This window comes from Triturus cristatus, chromosome 9, assembly GCF_964204655.1.
Source record: "Triturus cristatus chromosome 9, aTriCri1.1, whole genome shotgun sequence".
Taxonomy (NCBI): domain Eukaryota; kingdom Metazoa; phylum Chordata; class Amphibia; order Caudata; family Salamandridae; genus Triturus; species Triturus cristatus.
The window spans coordinates 235,521,893-235,546,226 of record NC_140592.1 but is presented as its reverse complement, the minus strand read 5'-3'; the positions used below and the strand labels follow the sequence as shown (position 1 = coordinate 235,546,226).

At 43.4% G+C, this 24,334-nt stretch overlaps 1 protein-coding gene across 2 annotated transcripts in view; it reads left to right on the top strand.

Moving 5' to 3' along the window:
* HDAC11 (histone deacetylase 11) overlaps window positions 1-24,334 on the top strand; it is a 241,746-nt gene that overhangs the window by 180,534 nt on the left and 36,878 nt on the right. For both annotated transcript variants that reach the window (XR_014968512.1, XM_085624814.1), the window contains exons 8-9: window positions 3,877-3,973; window positions 22,487-22,665. Coding sequence is in view for 1 of the 2 variants with exons in the window: in XM_085624814.1 (XP_085480940.1) it covers window positions 3,877-3,973; window positions 22,487-22,665 (276 nt within the window). In the remaining variant the exon portion in view is untranslated. The remainder of the gene's footprint in view (window positions 1-3,876; window positions 3,974-22,486; window positions 22,666-24,334) is intronic.

Below are 24,334 nucleotides of genomic sequence, written 5' to 3'. Positions count from 1 at the left end.
CAACAATAAGACAGCATTCTGAAGGGCTGATACAAGGAGGGTACACAGCAACTCAGTCCTAACCCAGCTAGGCCACCAACTTCCCATTTAATTGCACACTTGAAACACACAACAGAACATTACCAGGCCACCAGCTAGCTTAACCCTAAAGTATGGCGTTACTTGACTTAACAGTTACATTGAATGCCCTCTACACGCATAAAGTACACAAAAGCACAATTCCTTCCATACTGCCACAGTTTATTATCCCCTATACTCTCCAGCCTGGAATACCTGTTGCTTTAATTATTGTTAGTATAGCCACAATCCTTCACACCGTTTCAGCAATCATAAAGTCCACTCACTCCATATTCTGTAAAAATATAGTGAAATGACCACTCCTCTTACAGGCAGACTATCTGGAAGGTCAATAAAAAGCTTTAGTCTGCTAAACGCCAGGTTTTCCACCACAAATTTTACTGTTATTATTTGCTTCTTGACAAATATACATACAGCATACAACATACTCAACTAGAGTTAAGACCCTTTCAGAAGGCTAGCCTTCAATAAAGAATTCAGCACTAACAGGCCAAATGGGAGATGCTAGAGTTTGCCCTGGCTAGCTCTGATGCAGAACACCTCATAGTAGGAGATAGCAAATAGTTTTTTGGAGCGCATACTGCTTTCTAGAAAGTTTTACATCTCTTGTCCATCCTTTTGCCTCCTAGAGGCTGTTATGGATGCCAAGTGTCCTGAAAAGGACCACTTTTCTACCAAAGGCCATATTACACACAAAGGTGGCAGTTTAATTGAAAATATCTGTAGTCATGAATCATCCAGAAGTGCCCATGCAGGGTACCATCAGCTGCCCTGTGGTGTCCTATTGTGAGGCTGGAGTGTGAGGATGGGCCAGCACATCATGAGCATCGTCTCACTGGTTCCACTGCTTCCCTCCCTTCGGCCCAGTGCAGGAACACCTTGGAAGCTGGGGAGTGGGAGAGTGCAATAATTGCTATTTGACCACATGGCTTCCAGGCTCTCTGGTGCTTTTCAAGGCTGGACACATGGACACTGGGTTGTGGAGCTTCAATGCTCCATCTTCCCCATGAGACCCAGCATTGAGTCTCTGTTCAGGTCAACGCATTTTAGTGTTTATGGAATATGGGGTCAGGGAGTAGAGAGGCTAGCAGCCGCCCTCTGCCTCATCACATGATAGCTGTAAAGCTGCCATACGATGCCAGGACTCCAGTGTCAAATTGGCAGCTGCCCTGCCATGTTATGCCAGTCTCCATGGCACATGATGCATTGCACCCAACATATGGTGTCACAGCCTCTGACATGGAATTGAGTATGAAGTCCGCCCACCTCTTGCCTGTCATGGTAAGATCCCTCATACAGGATGGTACTCTTCCTGGTATATGACTTCAACAAGCACCTCCATTCGAATTAAATAGCATCAGCCTATAGCAAATGAAGCCTACACAGCCCTAGCACACAATGGAAGAGCATTTGTAAAAGGTAGGAAGAAAACACAGCTTAGAATAAGAGTATCTTTGGTACAAGTAAACTGTTAAATTAGATATTCCTTCAAATGCATTCATGAGCGGCTTTATTTATCTCATTAATTTTACATATATTGATGTTTCATCCTCTTCCATGATGCCACTTCTTTTATTGTCATCAGTGTCTGAGGCTAGGCGAAATACTTCTTCCATTTACCTTGCATTATGCATGAAACCAATGTTGTTTCTGAAATGTGCACAACTGATGGAATCCCTCTGTGCTAGCAAAGAAGTAAAATGTTTGAGTGGTAGCATTTGCAACCCACCTACCTTCCCTGAACGACTTCTTGGTGTTGGTCTTACTAACTGCTTACCTGAAAAAGTAAGTCTAAATTTTGACCAGTGCTTGAGAGTGAAGGAGTAAGCCTGATTTCTAACAGCAGTTAGTTTCACAAAAGGTATCCATTGAAAAGAAGAAGCACTCACTCACTCACTCACCCTCAAAGAGCGAAGGTTGTGTAATGATCCAAACTTTCCTGGAGTTTACTGTAAATGTCTTAGCAATACACCTGGGGCTTGCTTTTGGAAGTTAAACAACTAGAGGCTTGCTGGTGGTGTAAGTATTTGTGCACTAAGCACACGTTTTCCAGTGATACTCTTCCTAACAGTGAGCCAGTGCTGAGATTGATGTGCTGGAGAGAAATGACCCTTTCTATTCTTGTCACAGTTTGCCTGAACGCCTACATTTTGCAGTATTTGAGGTCTGGGCAAAAGATCACAGAGAATCCCGGCAGAGAGGACATTGCAATAATCCAACCAGGCATGAAAAGCGGTATCAATCAACCAGTGCTTGGTTCTCCTGCGAGCGACAGGAGAGGTTCGAGCTGTGTGATATTATAAAAACAATGTCTAATTGCATCTTCTACGCTTCGCTGTAGAGTGGCATCAGAGTCAAAAAGAAAGCCTAAATTTGTAACCTGTTCTACCAGGACACATCTTTGTCCAAAGATATCAGTAGTTGCAAAAGATGGAAACGCAGCCCTACCGCCCTCAACTCAAGACCATGATTTTTGATGAACCCAGAAACTGAATAAAAACCTTAACTAAATAGGTACAGAAGTTACTCAGTATCCTCATGACAAACTGCAGATCCATAGTGAGAAACAAGGCACAAATGTCAGTACCATCACTCATAAATGTCAATTTGATAACCAGTATTTATAACTTCTTTAGCTCTGTTTTATACATACTAATCTGAACAAAAATCTCACTTGCCTAGTTGGTTTTTACTTCTGGACTTTAGCACATACCCATCAGTAGCAGTATTGATCTTTCTCTCCTTTATTGTAGACAAGGCTGCCCTCTACAGCCTTTTTCTTCCTCCTTAAACTTCATCTATTGACAGGTCCAGCCACATGACAGTTTAACATAGGTGCCATTTTATTTACCAAATGGCCAAACATTTTAGTTTAGTAATTCGGCTTTCTGTTCACAGGTGGCTTGCACAGAGTACAGATCTGGATAATGATAGGCAGTAATAAACAAATTACAGCTCATTTTGAATATATAATGTTTAGTTTTAAAATACATCTGTTTTAGACAGCCAATTTGTAGAGTGTCCACTACTGAAGAAATGTGATCTTGAGATTAATTTGATTTTTTAAAAGATTTTGATGCTTGGGTTCAGAACCAAACACTGCTGCGAATGGCTATTCTGGTCACAAAACGTCATTTGGGAAGTGAATTTCCATTTACCATGAGCACTTCTAGCAGAAATGGCATATGACACAGTAACTGCCAAGGCTCAGCCCAGGTTCAGAAATCAAAGGGCTCATACAAGGAGAATAGGACATGCCACAACTCTCCCGTTCGGGGCTAGAAGGCAAGATCAGAGCAGACTTTCTGATGCTTCTGACCCGTGGGAGGCCTGAGACATTTGTTTGTAGAGGCAGAACTGGACAGACCTGGGTTGAGTTGTCAGGCAGAGGAAAGTGCCACATGGCTAGCACAGGGTCCCACCATCATGAAGTACAAAAAAACGGGTTTGGGAACTCTTTTGTGACACAAAGCATCATCTAAGTGTAGGGAGTATATCACACTGTCACACACGTAGGAGTGGGAAGTGTGGGAGTTAGTTAGGATCTAGCATTAGGGTGACCTATATTCCTGAACTAGAGTTTCGCTTATGAATACAAGCTTGAGTTATTATAAATAGAGAACCTGTTTGTAGATGAAAAAGAAACAAATCAGTACGTTTATAAAGAACAATACTAAGTGCTGACTTCCATAAACTATGGGTAGAGTTGTTCTACACTCTGCTTCCAGATCTTGTCTTCACAGTTGCCCACCAGCATGTTATAATTTATGAAATGTATTATTTGCCATTACTTTGTAGGGCAATGGCCACGAGAGAGATTTTTTAGAAGACGACAGGGTGTACATTATGGATGTCTACAATCGGTACATTTATCCAGGGGACGGTTTTGCTAAACGTAAGTAAATCTTCGAAATCAGAATATAATAAAAACACAGTGTCCTTGTTTTTAACTGTGATATGTTGAAATAAATCAGTCTGAATTGTGGTAGCTCGTGTTATATCTATTTAAGTATTCGAAATAGTTAGGAGTGCAGACCTGCTTGCATATGACTGTAAGAAATGTAACCATTGTTGACAGGATAATTGTGCCCGGTTTTTAATTGAAATATAGATGTGCATTGTGGCAGCCTGATGTATCCAAATTGAAGAATTCAACTTAAAGGGGTTTCAGTACTTTAGTAAGAGACTAACATTTCTCAACAATGGGCACTTGTTTTGTACATACCCAGTCTAAATAGAGTAAATACAATAGTGAACACCTTAATATAATGAGTTAAAAGAGTAACAAGTTAACTACAGTGAGATAAAAAACAGTAACAACGATACTCAAAATATTGATGGTAATAACTTTATAGTCCCTTGTTCCCCTCTACTGTTTCAAGACGATGCCATTCCCAATTATGTATTATTTGCATGTTGCTATAACCGCCAGTGCCCCTCACGTCAGAGTAAAGCATTCCCCAAAATTGGCACCCTTAACCAGAATCTCAACTGGTGAAGAAGTCGATTTTACTTAGACCGAGGGACTTGGAAAGTTGTTGGTCAAGATCTCGTTTTTGGCCCCTGGGGGGGTATGGCTTTCTGTCTGTCGGAATTGGGCCATCACTTACAAAGGGACTGTATGCCTCTCCTTCGTTTAATTGGGAATATTTTAAATCTTATTCCCCATGGATGCAGCCCTGAGAACAGGCGTGTCTTATGCAGACAGTTGAACTCTCAAGAGGGTATGTTGATGTATATCCTGGGATGCGGTAACTTCTCCCTTGTAGAGACTGTATGTAATTGTGACACCTGTTTTACTAATTATGTTATAATACAAACGCAATCAAATTGTGTCATGATTTTTTGGAACACGTCTTGAAAGTTGTCCGTTTGTCAGCAGATATCAGTCCATTGTTAAGAAGTATGTATTCTGGACTCGGACAGACTTTGTGATGACAAGGGGAGAGTAAAGCATGTCTGTGCTCCCTGGTTTTCCATACTGTTCGACTCTAGTCACCTATAGAATTCGTCAGTCCACTCTCAGCAGTGTGACATAAATATCAGATGTGACACATCAGATGTGGCATGGAATCGGCTGTATTCGTTGTGAAGAGTCTACCATCTGAGGTTGCACAGAGAGATTATCATTGCCCTCGTAGCATCTCCAATTGTAGTGTGCCATTTGGGGAATAAATCTCAACTGTTTATTTCCCTAATTGTGGCAAGCCAGTCTCTGTTTTCTTTGAGAGTCTCAGCAGCGAATTGTACGTCCTGTTTGAGGATACACAAGTGTATGTTAAAACCAGAGGAACACTGACAGTAGATGTAATAAACGTCATCGAGTGTGAACCCTATTATTAAACACTGTGTGAAGCCTCCATCTGATTTTGTGTTTAGGGCTGTGGTATCAATAAAGATATATACTCAAGCTACTCAGTTGCATAAGCTGTTTACAAGAAATCCTATTTGCCAGTGGTGCAACCCCAGACTTATTGTGTTATGAACCCTGGGTTCTTTGACCTCTGTATTACCACATTTAAGCAGGTCCCTGACACCATACTTGCTTTATAAGCATGTTTCTAATCACAACGCTGCAGCTGTTGTATTTGTAAGCCTGCCAAAGAGCCACGGTACATGAGTCCGTGGAGTGATGCACTTGCAAACCTAGGCACAGCATTTGTTCCAGGACAGTACTTTAAGTGACATACTCACATTTTCATGTACTGCAATGTTTTTGGCATTGGCTCATGTGTGCATGGTGCTATGCTGTGCTGAACTCCTCTGGATGGATCTCATGGCTATATAAATCTGGTGCCTGTTTTTTGGGGGGTTTTCTACAGTTTTATATAGCGCAAACTGGACCCAAAGGTATTGGAGCTCTGTACATGAGCATCAGTTGCATCACAGACCGACACAAGCATTTTTAGGCATGGAGAGATTAAGTGATTTGGCCAGAATCACAGGATGTTGAGCTTCCCACTGATATTCAAACCTGGTCCCACAGCTTCAAAGTTAGCCGCTCGAGCCATTACGCCACATCCTCTTATCCTGTTAACAGTGAAACTGGATGCACTGTACTTGTGGTCTTCATTGACCTGCCTTAAATAACAGTCATGAAGGGTGCAAACAAAGTGGAATTACCTCATATAAGGTTAGATCTAACTACAAGTAGGGGATTACATTCCCATGTGATTACAAGTGTCTACAAAATGAGAAGGGAGACCAGTCGGCCGTGGCGGTACGGGGTTGGCCTCAGGGTGGCCAACACTTCACAAGTGTCCACCCCCTGCTGCATACGGCCTTCCAGAATCCCCTGCAAGTGTACCCCGGAATCAGCAGGCCAAAAAGAAAATGATATATATATATTTCCTTCCAACAATATATCATTTACATTATAATAACATTGTCTCATATTTGCTACCCAACAGTATTGTCTTCCTCTTGTTCCTTGGCTGTATAGTTATTCTAGCCTTTATTGGCAGACAAGATTTCTTCTGCTGATACTTGAATGGTTCTCCTGATTTTCATGTATCAGAGAGCTGTAGTAAAGCAAACCTCTCCTGGGCACACGTGATATCCTATCCGAATCCTACAAGTGTGTGGAGCAACATCTATATATTGAATGGCATATGTGTAACTGACTGTGAGGATTGATATTGCCTCTCTTAATAGTTCAGGCGGTGACCTGCTTGAAGCATCAATGAATCACGAGGGATAGCATGCTGCCCGACATCCCCCTAGCAACCTGATGTACTTGTTCTGCCGCTGCCATGACCTGCTGAGTGATCTACGATACTGCTGAAGCCAAAGGACCCTGCAACTGCTGACGATGTGTAACTGCAGCCAAGCCTGCTGTGCTGCTTGTGTTTAGAGGTGTGATCCCAGAGATGGGGCTTCTTCTGTGAACCTGACCCTCTGACAAGTGATGCGGACCAGGCAACTGTGACTGTTGTACCACAACAACGTCTGCACCTGCGATGGGTATCACAAGGCCATGTTGGTAATCTAAAACTTTGTCCTTCGCTAAAAAGATAGGTCTGCACATCAGAAGAAGTAACGATTGGCAGTGTGAACACATTTGCTTGATTTAAACTAACCTGCCTTACAGGTTCCTGAACTTGGTGATTGCTCGCAAAAGCCAAACAGTAAAGTGGCACCTGTGCTGTTTTTCGACCCTGATCTTTACTTCGCTGCTAGAGCCCTTTACTGATATGGGAACTGTAGCAATTGTACTACAGCAGTGTAGTGCTGTGGGGACTGTAGCAGGTATACTAAACCACAATGGATGTTATGGGAAGTGTAGCATTTGGCTAGAGCTTAGTACCGTTGATTGCAGAATCCTGTGGCTGATTAACATATGTAGTGTTTCTTTAGTGGTGATATTAAAGTACTTCTCTTTCTATGAAGACAAGCATTGGGCTGGACACTTAAGATATTGTTTCTGTTGTTTGACTGTTTGATTTCTGAATCTCTGCTGGTCACTCTTCTTCCCTGAGAAACCTTTGACTGCTCAACCGTGCTGGACTGAGTCAAGTGTGTAAGCCACCCCTACTGCAGGCCTTACTGTCCTATGGCAGGGTGCACTATATCCCATGTGTGGACGTATCTGCATGAGCTGGTCTCACCCTACGATATCTACAACAATCATCTTCCTCCTTCTTGTGTCAAGGCTCAAGTGTCGCTGAGGAATTTTCGTGTGATACTCAAGCCCTGATGCACAAAAGAGGAAGATGATTTAGGGGGTCTACACCACTTGAAAAGGGATTTATTACCCATGATACCCCTGGAATAGGAAGCTATACAGCTTGCTATTTAAAAGTCACACAAGTTTGGAAAGCACAACCCTGCGAAGTCCATAGATGACGAAACGCATTGGCTGGGCTGACTGAAAAATTTAATGTATTGAAAAATCTATAAAAGTTGGATACTGAACGCATTCTTAAAACTCCTCACAACTGAATCTCATTTTTGTTCATCATTGTTATATTTGTGAACATTAGATTGCCTGAATTTGGGCCGGAAACAAACCAATATAGTGGACGCTCCTTTTCTAATTGTTGCGGTGCAAAATGTGGCTTCTAGGCTGTGGGGCCTTGAAAAGTTGAGCGGGGGATCACTGATGATATTTGGTACAATACACTTGTGCAACGGTAGGGCCTACACTGCATATGCTTATCTTTTGCCTCGAATATCTACGTCCATTCTTGAATAGTGTAAATGCACTGAGAAACCTTAGAGAGTAAATGGACTGGACACCCGTCGCTATGAGTTCCCCAGCACCATGATGGCTTCACTGTACCCAGGGATGTTTGGTACCAAACATCTCATCTTAATAAATCCACAATGATGCCAGTGCACACAAGGGGACATCTTTGAGGGTCCCCTGAAAACCTACCATACATTGATGTGGTCTCTGATTAGTCTTAGCCAGCCTGTCACCACCAGACATGTTTCTGACCTTATGAGGTGGGAGACTGCACTCTCAGAGGCCAGGAACAAAGCCTGCTCTGGGTGGAAGTGCTTCACACCTCCTCCCAGCTGGAATGGCATTAAAAGGCAGTAAGCTTCAAAGGCGACGCCACCTTTGAAATGCAACCCAGGCATCTCCAGATAGTGGAGGATGCCAACCCTGTGTGCATCAATGTCCTTTTTCTATGGACCTGGTCTTTGAGAGACACAGACAGGAAAAATGATATTGTCGGGGAAGGGAAAGAAGTCTATCTAAGTATGCCAAACCTATGTGAAATCAGCTGAAAAATGCTTGGGTGAAGGCAGAAAGACTACACGCTCTAACAGCTTTCGCTATTGTGCTATTGTGTACTGAGATCGAGTGCCTTCAGAGACAGTTCAAATATGAATTTTCCCCTGCTGCGTAAGACAAAAAACTGGTGTAACCATACTGCACTGGTCATTCCGAGATCTCTGCTCACATTATAATGGCTAGACGGGTGGCCTGGGTGGGAAATGGTCCCAAACATGTACTTGGCGACTGTATTGTAGTCAATTTTAACAAACGGGATATAGTTGACAGGCTGTTTTGGGACACCAGCGAGCTACACGGGGGCATTAGGGCTTTGCCATTAGGTTATTTTTGCCCCCCAGTAAGTGCATTACGAGCTCTTGATAGTGTAAGTGTGACTAATTCCACTAGTTTTCATCAGTCTTTGATGTGCCCTTCTCGTAGTAAAAGTCCTGTATTTTGCTCCGGTAAAGTAAGCGGGGGAGGAGTAACATCTTTAAAATTGGTAGCCCAGTTGCCCAGGCCTGATGAGGGAGGCTTACCCCTCTCAAATAGATTTCTCCCACTCACCCAGATGGTTGTGAACGATTGACTGGCGGGGAAGGAGGATTGTATACTTGAACCACGCTCTAACGGCCATGTCATAGGTGATATAGGAGCAGAAATTCCCCTCAATTGTAGAATCATCAGTTGGAATATTGCGGGTCTTAGATCTAAAAGAGATGACCCAAACTGGTTGAACTTCATAAAATCATACGATATAATTGCTCTCCAGGAAACATTTGGTTGGATGAGTTTAGATCTTATTTTCTACCTGCTCGCCCTGCTCCGGCAGGTAGAGCAAAAGGCGGTCTAGTGCTTCTTCTTTCCCTTAAGTTAATGGGGTCCTCAAAAAGGATAGAGGCAGCCTCTTCTAATTGTCTGGTAGTAGAAGTAAGCACTTCCAATTACCCCAAGTTATTACTTGTAAATTTCTATAATTCTTGGGAATGCGATTTTACGAATCAAAACTTGTGTTAGTTGAAACTTTTTTTAGAAGAATATAGGTCAAAGCCATCCACTTCCTATTATATACTACTCATGGGCGATTTTAATATACATCTGTGTGATTTGCATTGTTTTATTGATGATCATCTAGGGCACAGTCATTTGGTGATTCCTCATTTTGAGCATTCACCTAAGGGGGAGGTATTAGAGGCCCTTTTGGCTGAAGCTGATCTTTTTGAACCTGGCTTTTTTAATAAATCTGATCGGTGCTCTACGTTTAAATCTAAGGCTAGAGATACTATTATTGATTACATATTCCTTTCTCCCCTGTGTCTAGATAAGGTAGTATTTTATAATGCCAGGCTGTCCCTTTTTAGTGATCACAACCCTGTTATATTAGAACTGGCTAAAGGTTGTGGTCTTTTGGGAATCGGTGGAAAGAATTTGGGAGCTAATTGTGTGGTAACCGGTGACCAGGGGAGGAGGCTTTAGTGGTCCAAAGTGACACCCGATTCCTTTTTTACGGACTTTTGTACAAAAGCTAAAGGGAATATCGCAATATGCGTTGATTCTTCATACCCTAAGGATGTGGTTCTTAGAGCCTTTGATGGCATTTGTAGACAGATAGCAGCGGATCTGACCATTAATACCAAATCCAGAGTTACTCGTGGAGAAAGGTGGTTTGATGAAAATTGCTCACGAGCCCACCGTTCCCTAGTCTTAGATTGGAAAAGCTTACCTCGAGATACGGTATTGATAGTGAGATTACGGAAGCAGTATAAGATAGCAGTTTATATGGGGAAATCAGAGATTAAGGCAGAGGCTTGGAATGCACTTTTATCTGTTGAGGTTTGAAAGGATAGTTCAAGATTTTGGGCTATTGTTAATACCCCCTTTTTCTCAGGACTGGAGAATGATAGGAAAGTAATATCACAGAGGCACAGTGGCTGTCCCATTTCGAGGCAATTTATGGCTCCAATGAGGTACTAGACTCCATCCCCAGGTCATTACCTCAGCAGGACATAGTACCACTTGTGTTTAACGAGGAGGATATTGAGAGAGCAATAAAGGAGACTTCTAGTAATAAAGCACCTGGCCCTGACTGTGTCCTTGCAGATCTATATAAATGTGATCCTAAATTCTGGGCGAAAATATTAGTTAATGTTTTTAATGCCTCTGGAACGCAAGGGTTTCCCGTATCCTGGTCCCAGTCGATTATTATTCCAGTTTTTAAAAAGGGCCAGAGAGGGGACCCGCGGTGCTATAGACCGATATCCCTGATTGATTCGGCGGTTAAAATACTAGGTAAAGTGATCTTAGCTAAAGTTACAGATTGGGCTACTGATAATAAGATTTTATCTAATTTACAGTACGGTTTTAGACAAGGCAGAAGTACTATGGACCAGTGTCTTAATTTATACTTCTTAATAAGTGAATACACTATGGCTAAAGAAGGTTCCCTGCAAATGGCTTTTATGGATTTATCCTCAGCGTTCGACCTGGTTAACAGGTCGAAGCTGTGAAGTATCTTGTTGAAAATGGGTACTGACCCGTGTCTAGTTTATTTTCTGGCAGATCTTCACTGGGACCTTTTAGCATCAGTGGGTATTTCCCAGGAAGGCAGATGCACAAGGTCTTTTAAATCAGGAAGGGGCGTTCGTCAGGGATATATATTGGCGCCTCTGCTTTTTACACTTTATATTAACGCCCTGGACAAGTCTTTAGTTGAGGCGAGCCCGGATATTCCGTGTGTAGGAGACTGCCTAATCCCGGTCCTCCTATACGCGGATGACGCTGTCCTTTTAGCACGTACTGTGGTAGGCCTCCAGCAGCTTTTGGATGCCTTTGGGCCCACATGCAGTCTTCGGACCTGGTAGTGAACATTGGGTAGTCACATATTATGACAACGGGTCATAGAATTAGAAAAGCTAAATCCTTTTATTGTAATGGGGTTGAAGTGTCCATGGTGTCCTCTTTTACATACCTAGGGGTACTATTCGATGAAAGATGTTCTTGAGCCCCGCAACAAAAGTTTGAAAAAATGCAGTTATTAGATCTACGACAGCTTTATTAGGGTTTGCTCAGCGTTTGGGGGCTAGGCCTGTAGAGGCCATTCTCAAGATATATAGATCGAAGTGTCTGGCTATTGCGGCCTATGGCTCATCTATTTGGGGGTTTAAACAGCAGGCAGGGGTGCAGATAGCTGAAAATAGATTTATACGTAGCTTCCTGTCCGTACCTCAATCAACCCCAACCTTTGCTATTGATCAGGAACTGGGGTTGGGTTACGTCTCTGATATCTTGAGCACAGCCCCGTTACTCTGTTGGCTTAAAACCTGGCTTAATCCAGAATTAACCTTGAACCATCAGATCCTGCGGGATTCTGTTAAACTGGATAAAGCTAGTAACATCAAGTGGCTGTCTTATGTTAAGCTTATGTTATCTAAAATAGGGCGGCCAGAATTATTTGAAGCCCCAGAAAGGATCAATAAGGAAGACGTGAAGTGGGTCAAAATTAATTTTACGAAAACATTGATGATGGAACGGGAAGAACAGGAGCTACAGAAACCTCTAGTTAGGGCACACTTCTTGACAAAAACAACCTTGTTAATCGAACCCTTCTTGAAAATTGTGACCAAGCCCCTCCATCGCTGGCTCCTGACTAGGTTCCGTTTTAATTTGATTCACTTCTTGTTGGGCGATCTCCCGGGTGGTGTAAATCTGAGGATGCAGGCCCGTGTCAATGTGATAATTATTCTTCACAGGACACTTTAAATTTTATGATGTTCTGTGATTTTTATAATGATATTCGTAGGACGTTTTTAGTCCCTATATTGAATGGAAAGGGCTTTTCACAAGTTAGACCTGCGTTACTTTATTTGCAAATGCTGAGTAATTCCTGGGATATTTTTAATATTGCTTGCTTTCTTGTTGCTGCAGTACGACTCAGGAAAAAAAGACATCCTATGTTAAACAATGTATAAATTTTACTGTTAATATTTTATGGAATTTTTAACCTCGAGATATCTGGTTCTGCTGAAATATGCAAATGCTGTTGTTTTATATATATTGCTCAAATGTTTTTATAGGAATGTGTCTTTTTTTGCATATTGGTGTATTTTCTATTCTCACCAGCGAAGTATTTCTCCATAAGGCTGGAGGGAAAGTCAGGATGGGTGGAAGATGGCTGATAGCTGCCTCCATTTGGAGGACTGAAGAGCTTCTCTGGGTATAGTCTCTCCTATCTCTAGTGTCTTACGGTCACTTCTCAATTCAGGTGTCTGGCATATTTTGCTATGGCTTCAGGGATAAATGGATAATGGGACCTTCTTCCAAGAGATAATTGTGCCCCAGCCATCTCTCAAGGTACAGCTGCATCTCTGTAGAAACTGGAACCACCATGCCAGTTTTCTGTCTTTCTCGAGTATAGCGACCAACACGTGTACGAGCAGTCACTTGAGGTGGAGGGAGGTCCAGAGTATGACAACAGTAGTGGCCATCATCATTCTTGATGAGATCATTACGATGTGAACTGAATAGTTTGGGTTTCAGAGATGAGGGCTATGTTGATGCCTCCAATTTCCACAGCTGCATCCAAATGTGTCATCGGGCAACAATACATGTCTAGCTGCAGACCACAAGACAGCAAATGCTGAGTTAAGGAGGGACAGGGTCATAAGCATCACAGACAGTACCACATTAATCCGCCTTATTTACCTTTAAGGCGAATCCATTTCACAACTTCATAGAATGTAGCGTATCCACAGTACCATACTGGCTAAAGACCCCCCCACCCCAGTAACACGTTCAGTCTTTTTATACTCCAGGAGGCAGTGTCACTGTCATAGCCTATCCCTCTGGGCACACTCTTTAATTGCAGGTCAAAATTGACGGCCAGCAGTGCTCAATCAGTTAATTTCTTAGGAGGGCTGCTCTGCAGTCCATAACTCCGGGATAGCAGTGAACATGGCATTTTTTTATCCTGACCAAACTTGTTATATTATGTTAATAATACTTCTATAAATCACAAATAGGTGCTTGTCCAAGGGTTATGATAACATGTTACTACTGATATTGATGAGATAAGAAGTATTCATCTCATCCAAAAGCTTGTTTAAATAGGAAAGTTTTCAATCTCTTCTGAAAGGGAAGGAGAGCAGTTTCTTTCCTCAAACCTTCCAGAAGTCCATTCCAGATCTGTGGTATCATAACAGAAAATGCCCATCTGCTCAAAATAGTTTTCCTTGAAGCGTGGACAGGTCAACAAAAACGCCTCAGAGTAGCGTAGACAGTACCCAGGCACATAGGGCCTTAGCCATTACTTAATATAAGATGCACAGGCCTTTGCACATGGCCCTCTGTTTCACTGGCAGCGAATGCAGTTGTTGCAACAGTGTCATAGCTTGAACAGTAGTCTTGCTGCATCATTCATAACCACCTGAAGCTTACCCAACAGCTTATTGGGGAGGCCAATGTACAGGGCATTACCATATTCTAGCCGTGACATGATCAATGCAGCCACCGCTGTTCTCATAGTAGCAAACGAGAGGATAGGAACCTCTTTCCAGAGCTGCCTGGAGACCTGTGCAGCTCCCGCATACTGTCACCAATTGCTTAGCCATTGACAGGTTACTATCCAGCTTAATACCAAGACTTTGAACTACTGGCATGGAGTCTGGGATGGAACATAACTCACATGGCCAAAACACATCCTTCCATGGATTCCTTTTCATAGTGATAGGTAGAACCTCGATTTTATAATGATTCACTTTCAGCGAGTTAGCTGTCATCCAGTTCACAATGAACCGCAGAATATACTGAACGTTTAACTGTACCTGCGTGGAACTCTCTATCTGTAAGAGCAACTGAGTGCCACTTGCGTAGTTGAACAGTTGACAATCCAACTGTGCTAATGCTGCAATCAGAGGGTATAAATAAATATTTAACAGGAGTGGGGATAGTGCAGATCCCAGAGGAACCCCAGAAGAGAGCACCCTCTCTCTAGAGACATGCCCACCCATCTGCACCCTTTGTGACCGGTCATTCAGAAATGATGAAATCCACAGTAGTGCAGACTCTATCATACTGCATGCCATTAACTGGTACAGGGGCACTTGATGGTCAACCGTATCAAATGCTGCAGTTAGGTCTAGCAAGATCAACACAGAGGGCCTGTTCATATTAGCCGCCACTCAAAGTTCATCCAAAACCAATAGCATCACTAACTCAGTACCATGATTGGCCCGAAAGCCTAATTGGCAAGGATGGAGCACTTGCTGATCTTCTATGAATTTTGTATGGATCTTATTTACATGCCTTTCCAGTATTTTAACTGGAAATGGCAGCAGGGAAACTGGGCGATAGTTCTTTATGTTGTAGCTCTCTTTAATCTCAGAGGCACTTTTCCTAATGCCAATGAGGCATTCAATAGAGACAAAACCTCACCCCCTCAGTGGGAAAGGCTGCTTCAAACACCTCAGGGGGACAAGGGTCTTCAGGTGAGCCAGATATAACAGCTGCCAACGACGAGGCCAGCGTCTCTAGATCCATGTGTGAAAATACTGATAGATGCCCAACCTAGTTGGGGGGGGCACATCAGCCTCTATCAGTGGGCAAGAGCAAAGCTAGGTGTTCCTTGCTTCCTTCAGGATGTCCTTAAAAAAATCTTGCATCCTATTGCAATCCTGAGGGTTTACCACTAGGACCAAATCTTTCGTCCGACTTAATTCTTTGAGCACCTTAAAGGTCTCCTTTTGTGGATCACTGGCTTCAGTGATCCTTGCATCATAAAAGGCTGCTTTAGTGGCCATAATCGCTCTTTTGTAATTTCCCAATTCCTCTTTATAGATCTCAGAGCCGCTGGCTCATAATACTTGGGACCAGTGCCTTTCACACCGGCGAAGCCTCTGCTTCCCCTCACAAAGTAAGAGGATGTACCAAGAGGTGCACCTACTTCTATCTCTTACTCTTCTCCTACAAACCACCGCCACCTTATCTATGGTATCCTGGATCCAACTCCCAAATCGCGTACTTTTTTTTCTACCTCCCCCGCCCTCTTTGTGGAGGCTCTAAGTGTCCTCAATTGTTACACTTAGAGCCTCCACAAGATGTTTTTTATTTATTTTTGACCAGTTACGTACTGTACACCAAATTGGCAGACAACGAGTCTACTGAGTAGGCAGGGAGATCATAAACCTTATCTAATAATAATCTGACCAACCATAGGGGTCAATCCCTGTTAGCCTGGCCAATGGTTGAGTGGACCATACCAAATCCACGGTTTAAGACTCCACTAATTGCTCTAATCCCAGCATTTCCATCCTGTCACCAAACCCCACAGTATCCCACCAAAAATTTAAATCCCCCCACTACTATATGATTATATCTGGAGCACACATCATTCATTAACTCCGGAATTAGCTGGTTAAATAGGGGAGCTAACCAAGGTGGGTGATAGACCACCATAATAACAACACACCTAACCTTCATTTCGACTTTTACCCCCCTGCTCCTTGGCCTCTTCTATAGTTTTGCAGCCACTATCTCTGTGACAAGTTTTTTCAAGACGATCAAAGCCACCCCTCCACCTCTTTCCCCAACCTGCTGATTATGCAAGAGGATATGATACTCTGGGGGCAGGGCCGCTACAATATCTGGCTGTGACCCTGCTTCCAACCTTGTTTCTGTTAATGCCAATACATCAAATTTGTCATTTTGCAGGAGGGAGAAGATCTCCAAACTGTGATTGTGAAGGGAGCATGTGTTTAACAGCATTGCTCATAACTCCTTGTCTGGGCTCACGTTCTTAGTGGTAGTGTCCAGCTTCTCTGTCCCACTCCCCCTGTCACCAAACACTGATCATTGTGAACAAAACCCCCTCCCCCTTTCTCTTCCCTGGAGTAAAAATGGTCAACCTCTCCACTGGAAATCAGTAATCCATTCTCTCTCAATCTCCCCAACACCCTATTTGATAGCACTTGGACAGTACCCTTTGTTCTCAACTCTTTCAGCTGCACCGCAAAATACATAAAAATTTGACCAGAGGGCCTCGTCCCATGTCCCATTCGGGGGCGGACAGGTGCAGACTGGCTTGCCTTAGGCGTGCCTTTGGCATGTCGTTGACATGCCCACTGCGCTCGTCCGCTCCAGCTTTTTTTATTTTTTGCAGAGTTTTATATAGCGCAAACTTAACTCGAATCCAATCAGGTATCAGAGCGCTTTGCATTGCACCAGTTACGTTACATGAGGACACACATTCATTCTTTGCTAGGCACGGGGAGATTAAGTGATTTGCCCAGAATCACAGGATTCAGCGTCATTACCGAGACTCGAACCCAGTTCCCCAGGTCCGAGGTCGAGCGCCCTAGCTGTTAGGCCAACAACTCTCCCCAGCTTGGTTATATAGCCCACCAATCAGCCCTGCTCAGCAACACCTGACCTCCAAAGAGACGGCCCCACTCACTGGCAGAAACAAGAAGCCTCCGGGAGCGGAAGGGCAGAAGAGCCCAATTAAGTACAAAGCAAAGCAAAATAAGGAGGTTGTAAAATGAATTAAAAGCAGATATTAAAGGCACATTCAGTTGCAAGCTGCTAATATCATAAAACATGTATCACAAACCCTCAGATGGCTGTGCGTCCGCTACTGCCTGGTGATAAAGCCACTCTGCCCAGTCAACCAATCAGCCTTGCTCAGCAGCAGCTGACCCCCGAAGAGAGCACACCGCTTACCCGCAAAAACGAGAAGCCGCTGTAAGTAGAAAGAGCCCAATTAAGTGCAAAGCAAAGCAAAATAGTGAGGTTTTAAAACGAATTAAAAGCAAATTTTAAAAGCACATTGAATTGCAAGCATCTAATATAATAAAACATGTATCACAAACCCATTGGAAAGCTGTGCGTCCACTCCCCCCTAGTCATATAGCCACTCCCCCAAGACCACAATCAGCCCTGCTCAGCAGCAGCTCACCCCCAAAGAGACTGCACCGCTCACTGGCAAAAAGAAGACGCCGCCAGGAGTGGAGCGGCGGAGGATGCCCAATTGAGTGCTAATCAAAATAAAGAGGTTTTAAAATGATTTAAAAGCAGATTTTAAAAGCACATTCAATTGCAAGCAGCATATATCATAAAACATATATCAAAAACCCTCGGAAGGCTGCACATCCTCTCGCGCCTGGTTATATAGCCACTCCCCCCATCTCACTAATCAGCCCTGCTCAGCACCGCTGACCCCCCGAGAGACTGCCCTTCTCACCGGCAAAAACGAGAAGCCACCAGGAGCGGGGGGCTGAAGAAGCCCAATTAAGTGCAAAGCAAAGGAATGTGGTTATAAAACAAATTAAAAGCACATTGTAAAAGCACATTCAATTGCAAGAAGCTAATATCATAAAACATGTATCACAAACCCTTGGAAGACTGTGTGTCCACTCCGGCATGGTTATATAGGCACTCCCCCAAGACCACTAATCAGCCCTGCTCAGCAGCAGCTCACTCCGAAGAAACTGGCACACTCACTGGCAAAAAGGAGACGCCGCCGGGAGTGGAAGGGCAGAGGGAGCCCAATTAAGTGCAAATCAAAATAAGGAGGGTTTAAAACGATTTAAAGCAGATTTTAAAAGCACATTCAATTTCAAGCTGCTAATATCATAAAGCATGTATCACAAACCCTCGGACGTCTGCGCATCCGCTTTCGCCTTGGTATATAGCCATTCCCCCCAGCCCACTTGTTAGACTTGACAGCTTTACGGTGGTCTTCCCAACTTTTTGCCTGCTTCCCTCCATATTTCTGGCCTAGTTTTTGCTGGCTTTAGGACTCTGAGCACTTTAACACTGCTGAGCAGTACTAAAGAGCTTGTGCTGTCTCCCCTAAATGTGGTAATATCGGCTTAACCCCAATTGGCATATTTAATTTTGTATAACTCCCTAGTAAATTGCACTATATGTGCCCAGGGCTTGTAAATCAAATGCTACGAGTGGGGCTGCAGCACTCATTGTGCCACCGTCTTAAGAAGCCCTGTAACCATGGCTCAGGCCTGCCATTGTAGAGCCTTTTTGTGCAGTTTTACTCTGCCACGTGGACCTGGCAAGGTACCCTTTTCACCAGGCCTAAACCTTCTCTTTTTATACATATACATATCCCCAAAGGTAGGCCCTGTCTAACCCACAGGGCCAGGTGCAATGTATTTAAGAGGCAGGACATGTACATTTGAAGTTTTACATGTCTTGGTAGTGAAAAATCCCAATTTCGAATTTCACTACTGCAAGGCCTGTGTCTCCCATAGGATAACATTGGGATTACCATATTTCAACTTTGAAAGTGTAATTCCCAATTGTGAAGAGATAGACTTTTCAAGTTTAGTGACACTGGACTCACAATTTAAAACCACAATTTATGATCAAGTTGGATTTTAGATTACAGTTTGGCAAATGCCACTTGTAGAATGTTAAAGACACACAAATGATGGACGGAATGCAGAACAACTTAAACATTCATACGCAGTCAAGAGATCTGGGTTAAATCCATTGTTCTTGTGCTTACCATGCCATCCCTGTTTAGACCCAGCCATATGCAAATCAGTCTTGACCCTTCTCCTCATGGGAACTATCCAGCCTGAACTGCCAAGCCAGGTCCACCCTGGACCAGAAACAAGCATCCTGGGACCGGTTTCAGGATGTCACCCCTCATATGGCATATGGCTGGGTCTAAACTGGAATGGCGTGGCGTGCAACAAATTGATGGATTTAACCCAGAGCTGTGACTGGGGGTGAATGTTTGAATTGTTCAGCATCTGGTCCATCATCTGTTCTTTTTGCATTTGTTGCCCTAAGTGGGAAGGGTATGAACAGACATGTGTCCCGTGCTTGCTACGCCACCAGATTCAAGCTAGCCTGGCTGATGAGGGATGATACCATGAAACCGGTCCCAGGATGCTTGATTCAGGTCCAGGGAGAACCTGGCCTGGCAATTTGGGCTGGACTGTTCCCATAGGGAGCAGGGTCAAGACTGATTTGCATATGGCTGTGTCTAAACTGGAATGGTGTGGCGTGAAAAACAACTATGAATTTAACCCAGTTCTGTGCCTGGGGGTGAATGTTTGATTTGTTCAGCATTCCGTCCATCATCTGTTCTTTTTACTTATTGAAAGTTGTCATTTACTTACTTTAGCCACTTTATTCCTGCTGCCTGTCTCTGATCAGTCTGGATTGGGTTACAGCTGGGCTTTGTGTATTCCCTCTAGACAGCCACGCATAAATGGAGCTTAGATGTATTTTGAGGGGCCTTCCTCAGATATGGGAGGGAGAAGCTGCGCACAGCCTCACACTCACACCTGAATAGGCTCTGTCCTTTCCACACACGAAGGACTGCATACTACTCTGTAGTGAGTCTGGAGCCTGGACAGGATAGGAGGACTTCTGTGCACTCCAAAGCTTTCTTTAAAGTCTCCCCCAATTCAAAGGCACAGCTGGGTATAAGTACTGGACTCCCATTTAAGCACTGTTTTACATTTATTCTTTAAATATTCATATCTTGACTTTATTTGTTAGATTGTTATTGTTTTTGGTCTTGTTTTCTTTATAAAATTATTCTTTATTTTTCTAACCTGGCGTGGAGTCTTTTTGTGGTTTTCACTGTGTTACTGTTTGAAGTGTTGCACACATACTTTACACATTGCCTCTTAAGTTAAGCCTGACTGCTGTGTTCCAAGCTACCAGAGGTGAGCACAGGATAGTTTGGGTGTATCGTGGCTTACCCTGACTTTGTTTCCTCCTTGGACAGGGTACATACCTCTGCAAACCAAAAACCCAATTTCTAACAACACTGAATACAGCGAATCGTCATGCTCCCAGGCAAAGACAAATGCCGGTCATGGGAGATGCAAGCATTGTTATAATTCTCGTGTTTCGCTGAAAGTGAAAAAAGAACATCAGGACAAGACCTTTGGGTCTGTTAATAACAAAAAAAAGAGAACTGTAGTTTGCCATTCTTTTTGGTATGCTTCTCCTTGGTTCAAAGGTGCTGGAAGTAGTGGTGCAAAGGGTGCTGCAGCACCCCCACAAAAAACAAGCTAGAGTTCAGATGATGAGCAGTAAATATTCCTTTTAATTCTGTTTTTGTCTTGTCCCATTTGCAGTTCTTCAAAGACAGAGGTCATATGTCAGGCTATGTATTCTAACATATTGCTGCTTGTTCATTTTACTTGGAGAATGGTATTTACTTTTCTTTCTCTGACTACAAAGTTGGAGGATTTTTGTAATGTGAACTATGTGACAATCTTGCTGCCTTGTGTGAAATATGAAAGGGAAAGCCGCATGATGTAATTTTTTTTCTAATACGCAACAAAATTTGAATACCTGTAAATAAACTGTACACATATTTATCCGGTAAGGCAAACATTTTGTCATTCTGAAGTATGATGCAAACAAAGAGTTTAATAAGATCAAAACAAATCAAGAAACTTTACTTTGTGATGCGCAGATGATAAATATTTTCTGAAACTTGATTTCCACTCGTTATGGTTTGTGTGCTGTATTGTTTTTGCAGTAAAATTGTACATCTGTGAAATTTAGAGGCCATTTAATGGTAAGGGCGCTGTCTGTGAATGACAGTACAATACCACATCATGCATTAGATATTTGTGATAGTGTGCTTGAAAATTCACCACGAGCTATATAATACATCCTTACAACTCTGGGCTGAATACATTTGCAACACTTGTTCTTTGTTTAATACTTGTATTTTTCACATTCCGTATGACTTCATGGATGTAAAATGGATGGCAGCATGCCAATTCTGAATTTTTTTCCAACACCACTGCTTAGTGTATGTCTGAACCTCAGAGTGAAAGGACTGTGAAAAGGAATTCGGGCAAATAGGTAATAAGAAATTATGTTTGTTCATGAGCTTTCATGAGCGTACAGCAGAGGAGTATCCTACTGTAAGGGCCTTATTATGAGATTGGAGGTGCAGGAGTGGGTCCACCCCGCACCGCCAAACTGACGTGAGCACTGCCCGCCAGATTTTGACGTTGTTCGTCACTGACGGGAGGTTGTTTGGGAGTCCCACTGCTGTGCCTATAAAAAAAGGCACTGCATGGGGAACGCCAAAGCAAGTTCCTGCAGGGCATAGACTGTCAAGTCCATGCACTGCAGGAACTGTTGGTGTATGCACACAGAGGGGCACACCATGTGCCCCCCTCGATGTATCACAAGGCCCAGAGGCTCAGAGGACCCTGTAGGTTCCCCTTTGTTTCTTCACTGCCATACTTTTCATGGCAGGCTCACTGCTGTGAAAAGTGAGGTAGGGAGGAAACTCGTAATATGGTTGGCGGCTGCAGTGGCTCGCCAAGCATAATGCGGCCTCAAAATCGCTTCAAGAATGCTAGGGATTGCAGATCCCTGGCTGCAGCAGTGGTCCCATGGCGGTCCGACCATCCTACTTGTAATGGGGCGATCGGACCAACGGTGCGGTGGTAGCCACACCGCCACCATGGGTTTGGTGGTCCATCGGATCGCCAAACTCATAATAAGGCCCTAAGTGTCTGTGTATTCGTGCATTTATTGGGCTTCTGTAGAATTAGAAGCAACCACTTTGAAGCCCTTGGCTTTGCCTTTCTTTGGTGTCCCAGATGAAATCTTCTTCTAAACTTATGACGTTTTACGTTGTATTGCAGGCTTGTTAAACAGAGCTTCTTAAATTATTTCCAGGGGCGATAAAGCGAAAGATTGAGTTAGACTGGGGTACAGAAGACGAAGAATATCTCCACAAAGTGAAAACACAAATGGAAGGTGCATTAAATGAAATGAAACCAGACATCATTGTTTACAATGCGGGGACTGATGTACTGGAAGGGGACCCCCTCGGAGGCCTTTCAATATCACCACAGGTCAGTAAAATGCTGCACGAGGCTTCCTTTGCAGTGAAATTATACAAAGCTAGAGGTACACTCTATTATAATATAAATTATTAGGTGGCACAAATGTGGATGTTTTGCTGCGTTGTTTATAATATCTCCATAATTCTACTGTTGTGTCTGTGATAGCAACTGATATGGCAATCAGAAGCAGGTGTGTCCAGAACCGCCGCATCTATATACATAAAAGAGACAAAACTGTACACATCTATAGGTCCCACGTGGCAGTAATTCGCCCCTGCTATACTCGATGTAGGCTGCAAGACTGACCAAACATATACGCAAGGGGACCTATCAAAATGGTAACAATACTCTGTTTATAGGTGCAACCGAGGCACAAACGCTTCTCACGCCAAAGAATTATGCAGTGCTTAATTTGTGAAATAATAAGTGCCAGGGCCCTGACTAGGAGACCACTGCAGCTTGCACCACCCACTGCCCTAAGTATTGCTGCCAGTGGTGGTACCCAAAGAACTATTAACTATCACTCTCGCCTGCAAATGCGACAGATCAGAATATTCCAGGTTCTCAAAGCGAAAGGAATATCTAGTGAGGCAGGCATTAGTTATTTTAATGTACATTGTATTTATAAACAACGGTTGTTCTGCTCATCTCTTAATAAGGTGAGCAGCGCCACCATGTGACAGACTGTCATAACTGTGGCATTGACAATTAACTGCCGGTGCCGAGCACCGAGACCACCGGCTTAAATTAGGCAATGGTATTATGCAGTGCTTTGTAAAAACAGAGATGCGAAATAAGGCTGAAGTCTTTCCCTCTTCTACGAAGACTCACTTCACAGCACAGATCTAATAAAAAAGAAATGGGTGTCCAATGAACATCTTGTTCTTCTTCACACTCTGAGGGCATTACCACCACACACTGTGTGTTTATTTTTCAGGTACGAAGGTATGTGAACCTCCCTTTTTACAGTGAAAGCAGTTATTGAATTGGAAAACATTACTCGGGAGCCTATAAATTGGGGGGCCAAGGTGTGGCAAAGGAAGGGGTGGAGTCACGAGGGGCAGAGTCAAGAAAAGCAGTTTGACAAATGTACCAGTAAAACAGTTCTGGCTTAATTAATTGGTCACAAAGAGGCTGCATTTTAAAATATCTTATTGGTAAAGGGATCTGCTCCAAAATATTTTTTGTGCTCAGCAGATTTCGGAGGATAATCTTGCTGGAGAGAACTGTGTTTTGTCTAATGCAAAAACAACAGTTGATGGACAGAATGCAGAACAATGTCATACATTCACCCCAGTACTGAGATCTGGGCCTAAATCCATCGTTTTTTTGCTCACCATGCCGTTCCAGTTAGAACCCAGCCATATGCTTGCTCGACATTTAGTAAGGGGCTTCAGAAATCGCTACCAGAGGCATTTTGCTGGCCTCAAGCTTGCGTTCACGAGCGCGTGCACGCGCTCTTTCTGAATGCTCCTCCGCCCCTCCCCGGCGGCGTCTCGCCTTAATTGTAAACATACGTGCTTTTATGTGCTTTCACTTTTGCCGCGGCGGGCGTGCCCGCACCACTTTCGAATCCGGGCTTGTCATGTTTCATCTACTTATCGCCAGTGAAAAAGCTCTACAGCGGCCTTTTCTCTGTCATGCTGCATTTGGTTGTTACTAAGTCATGGAGTGACTT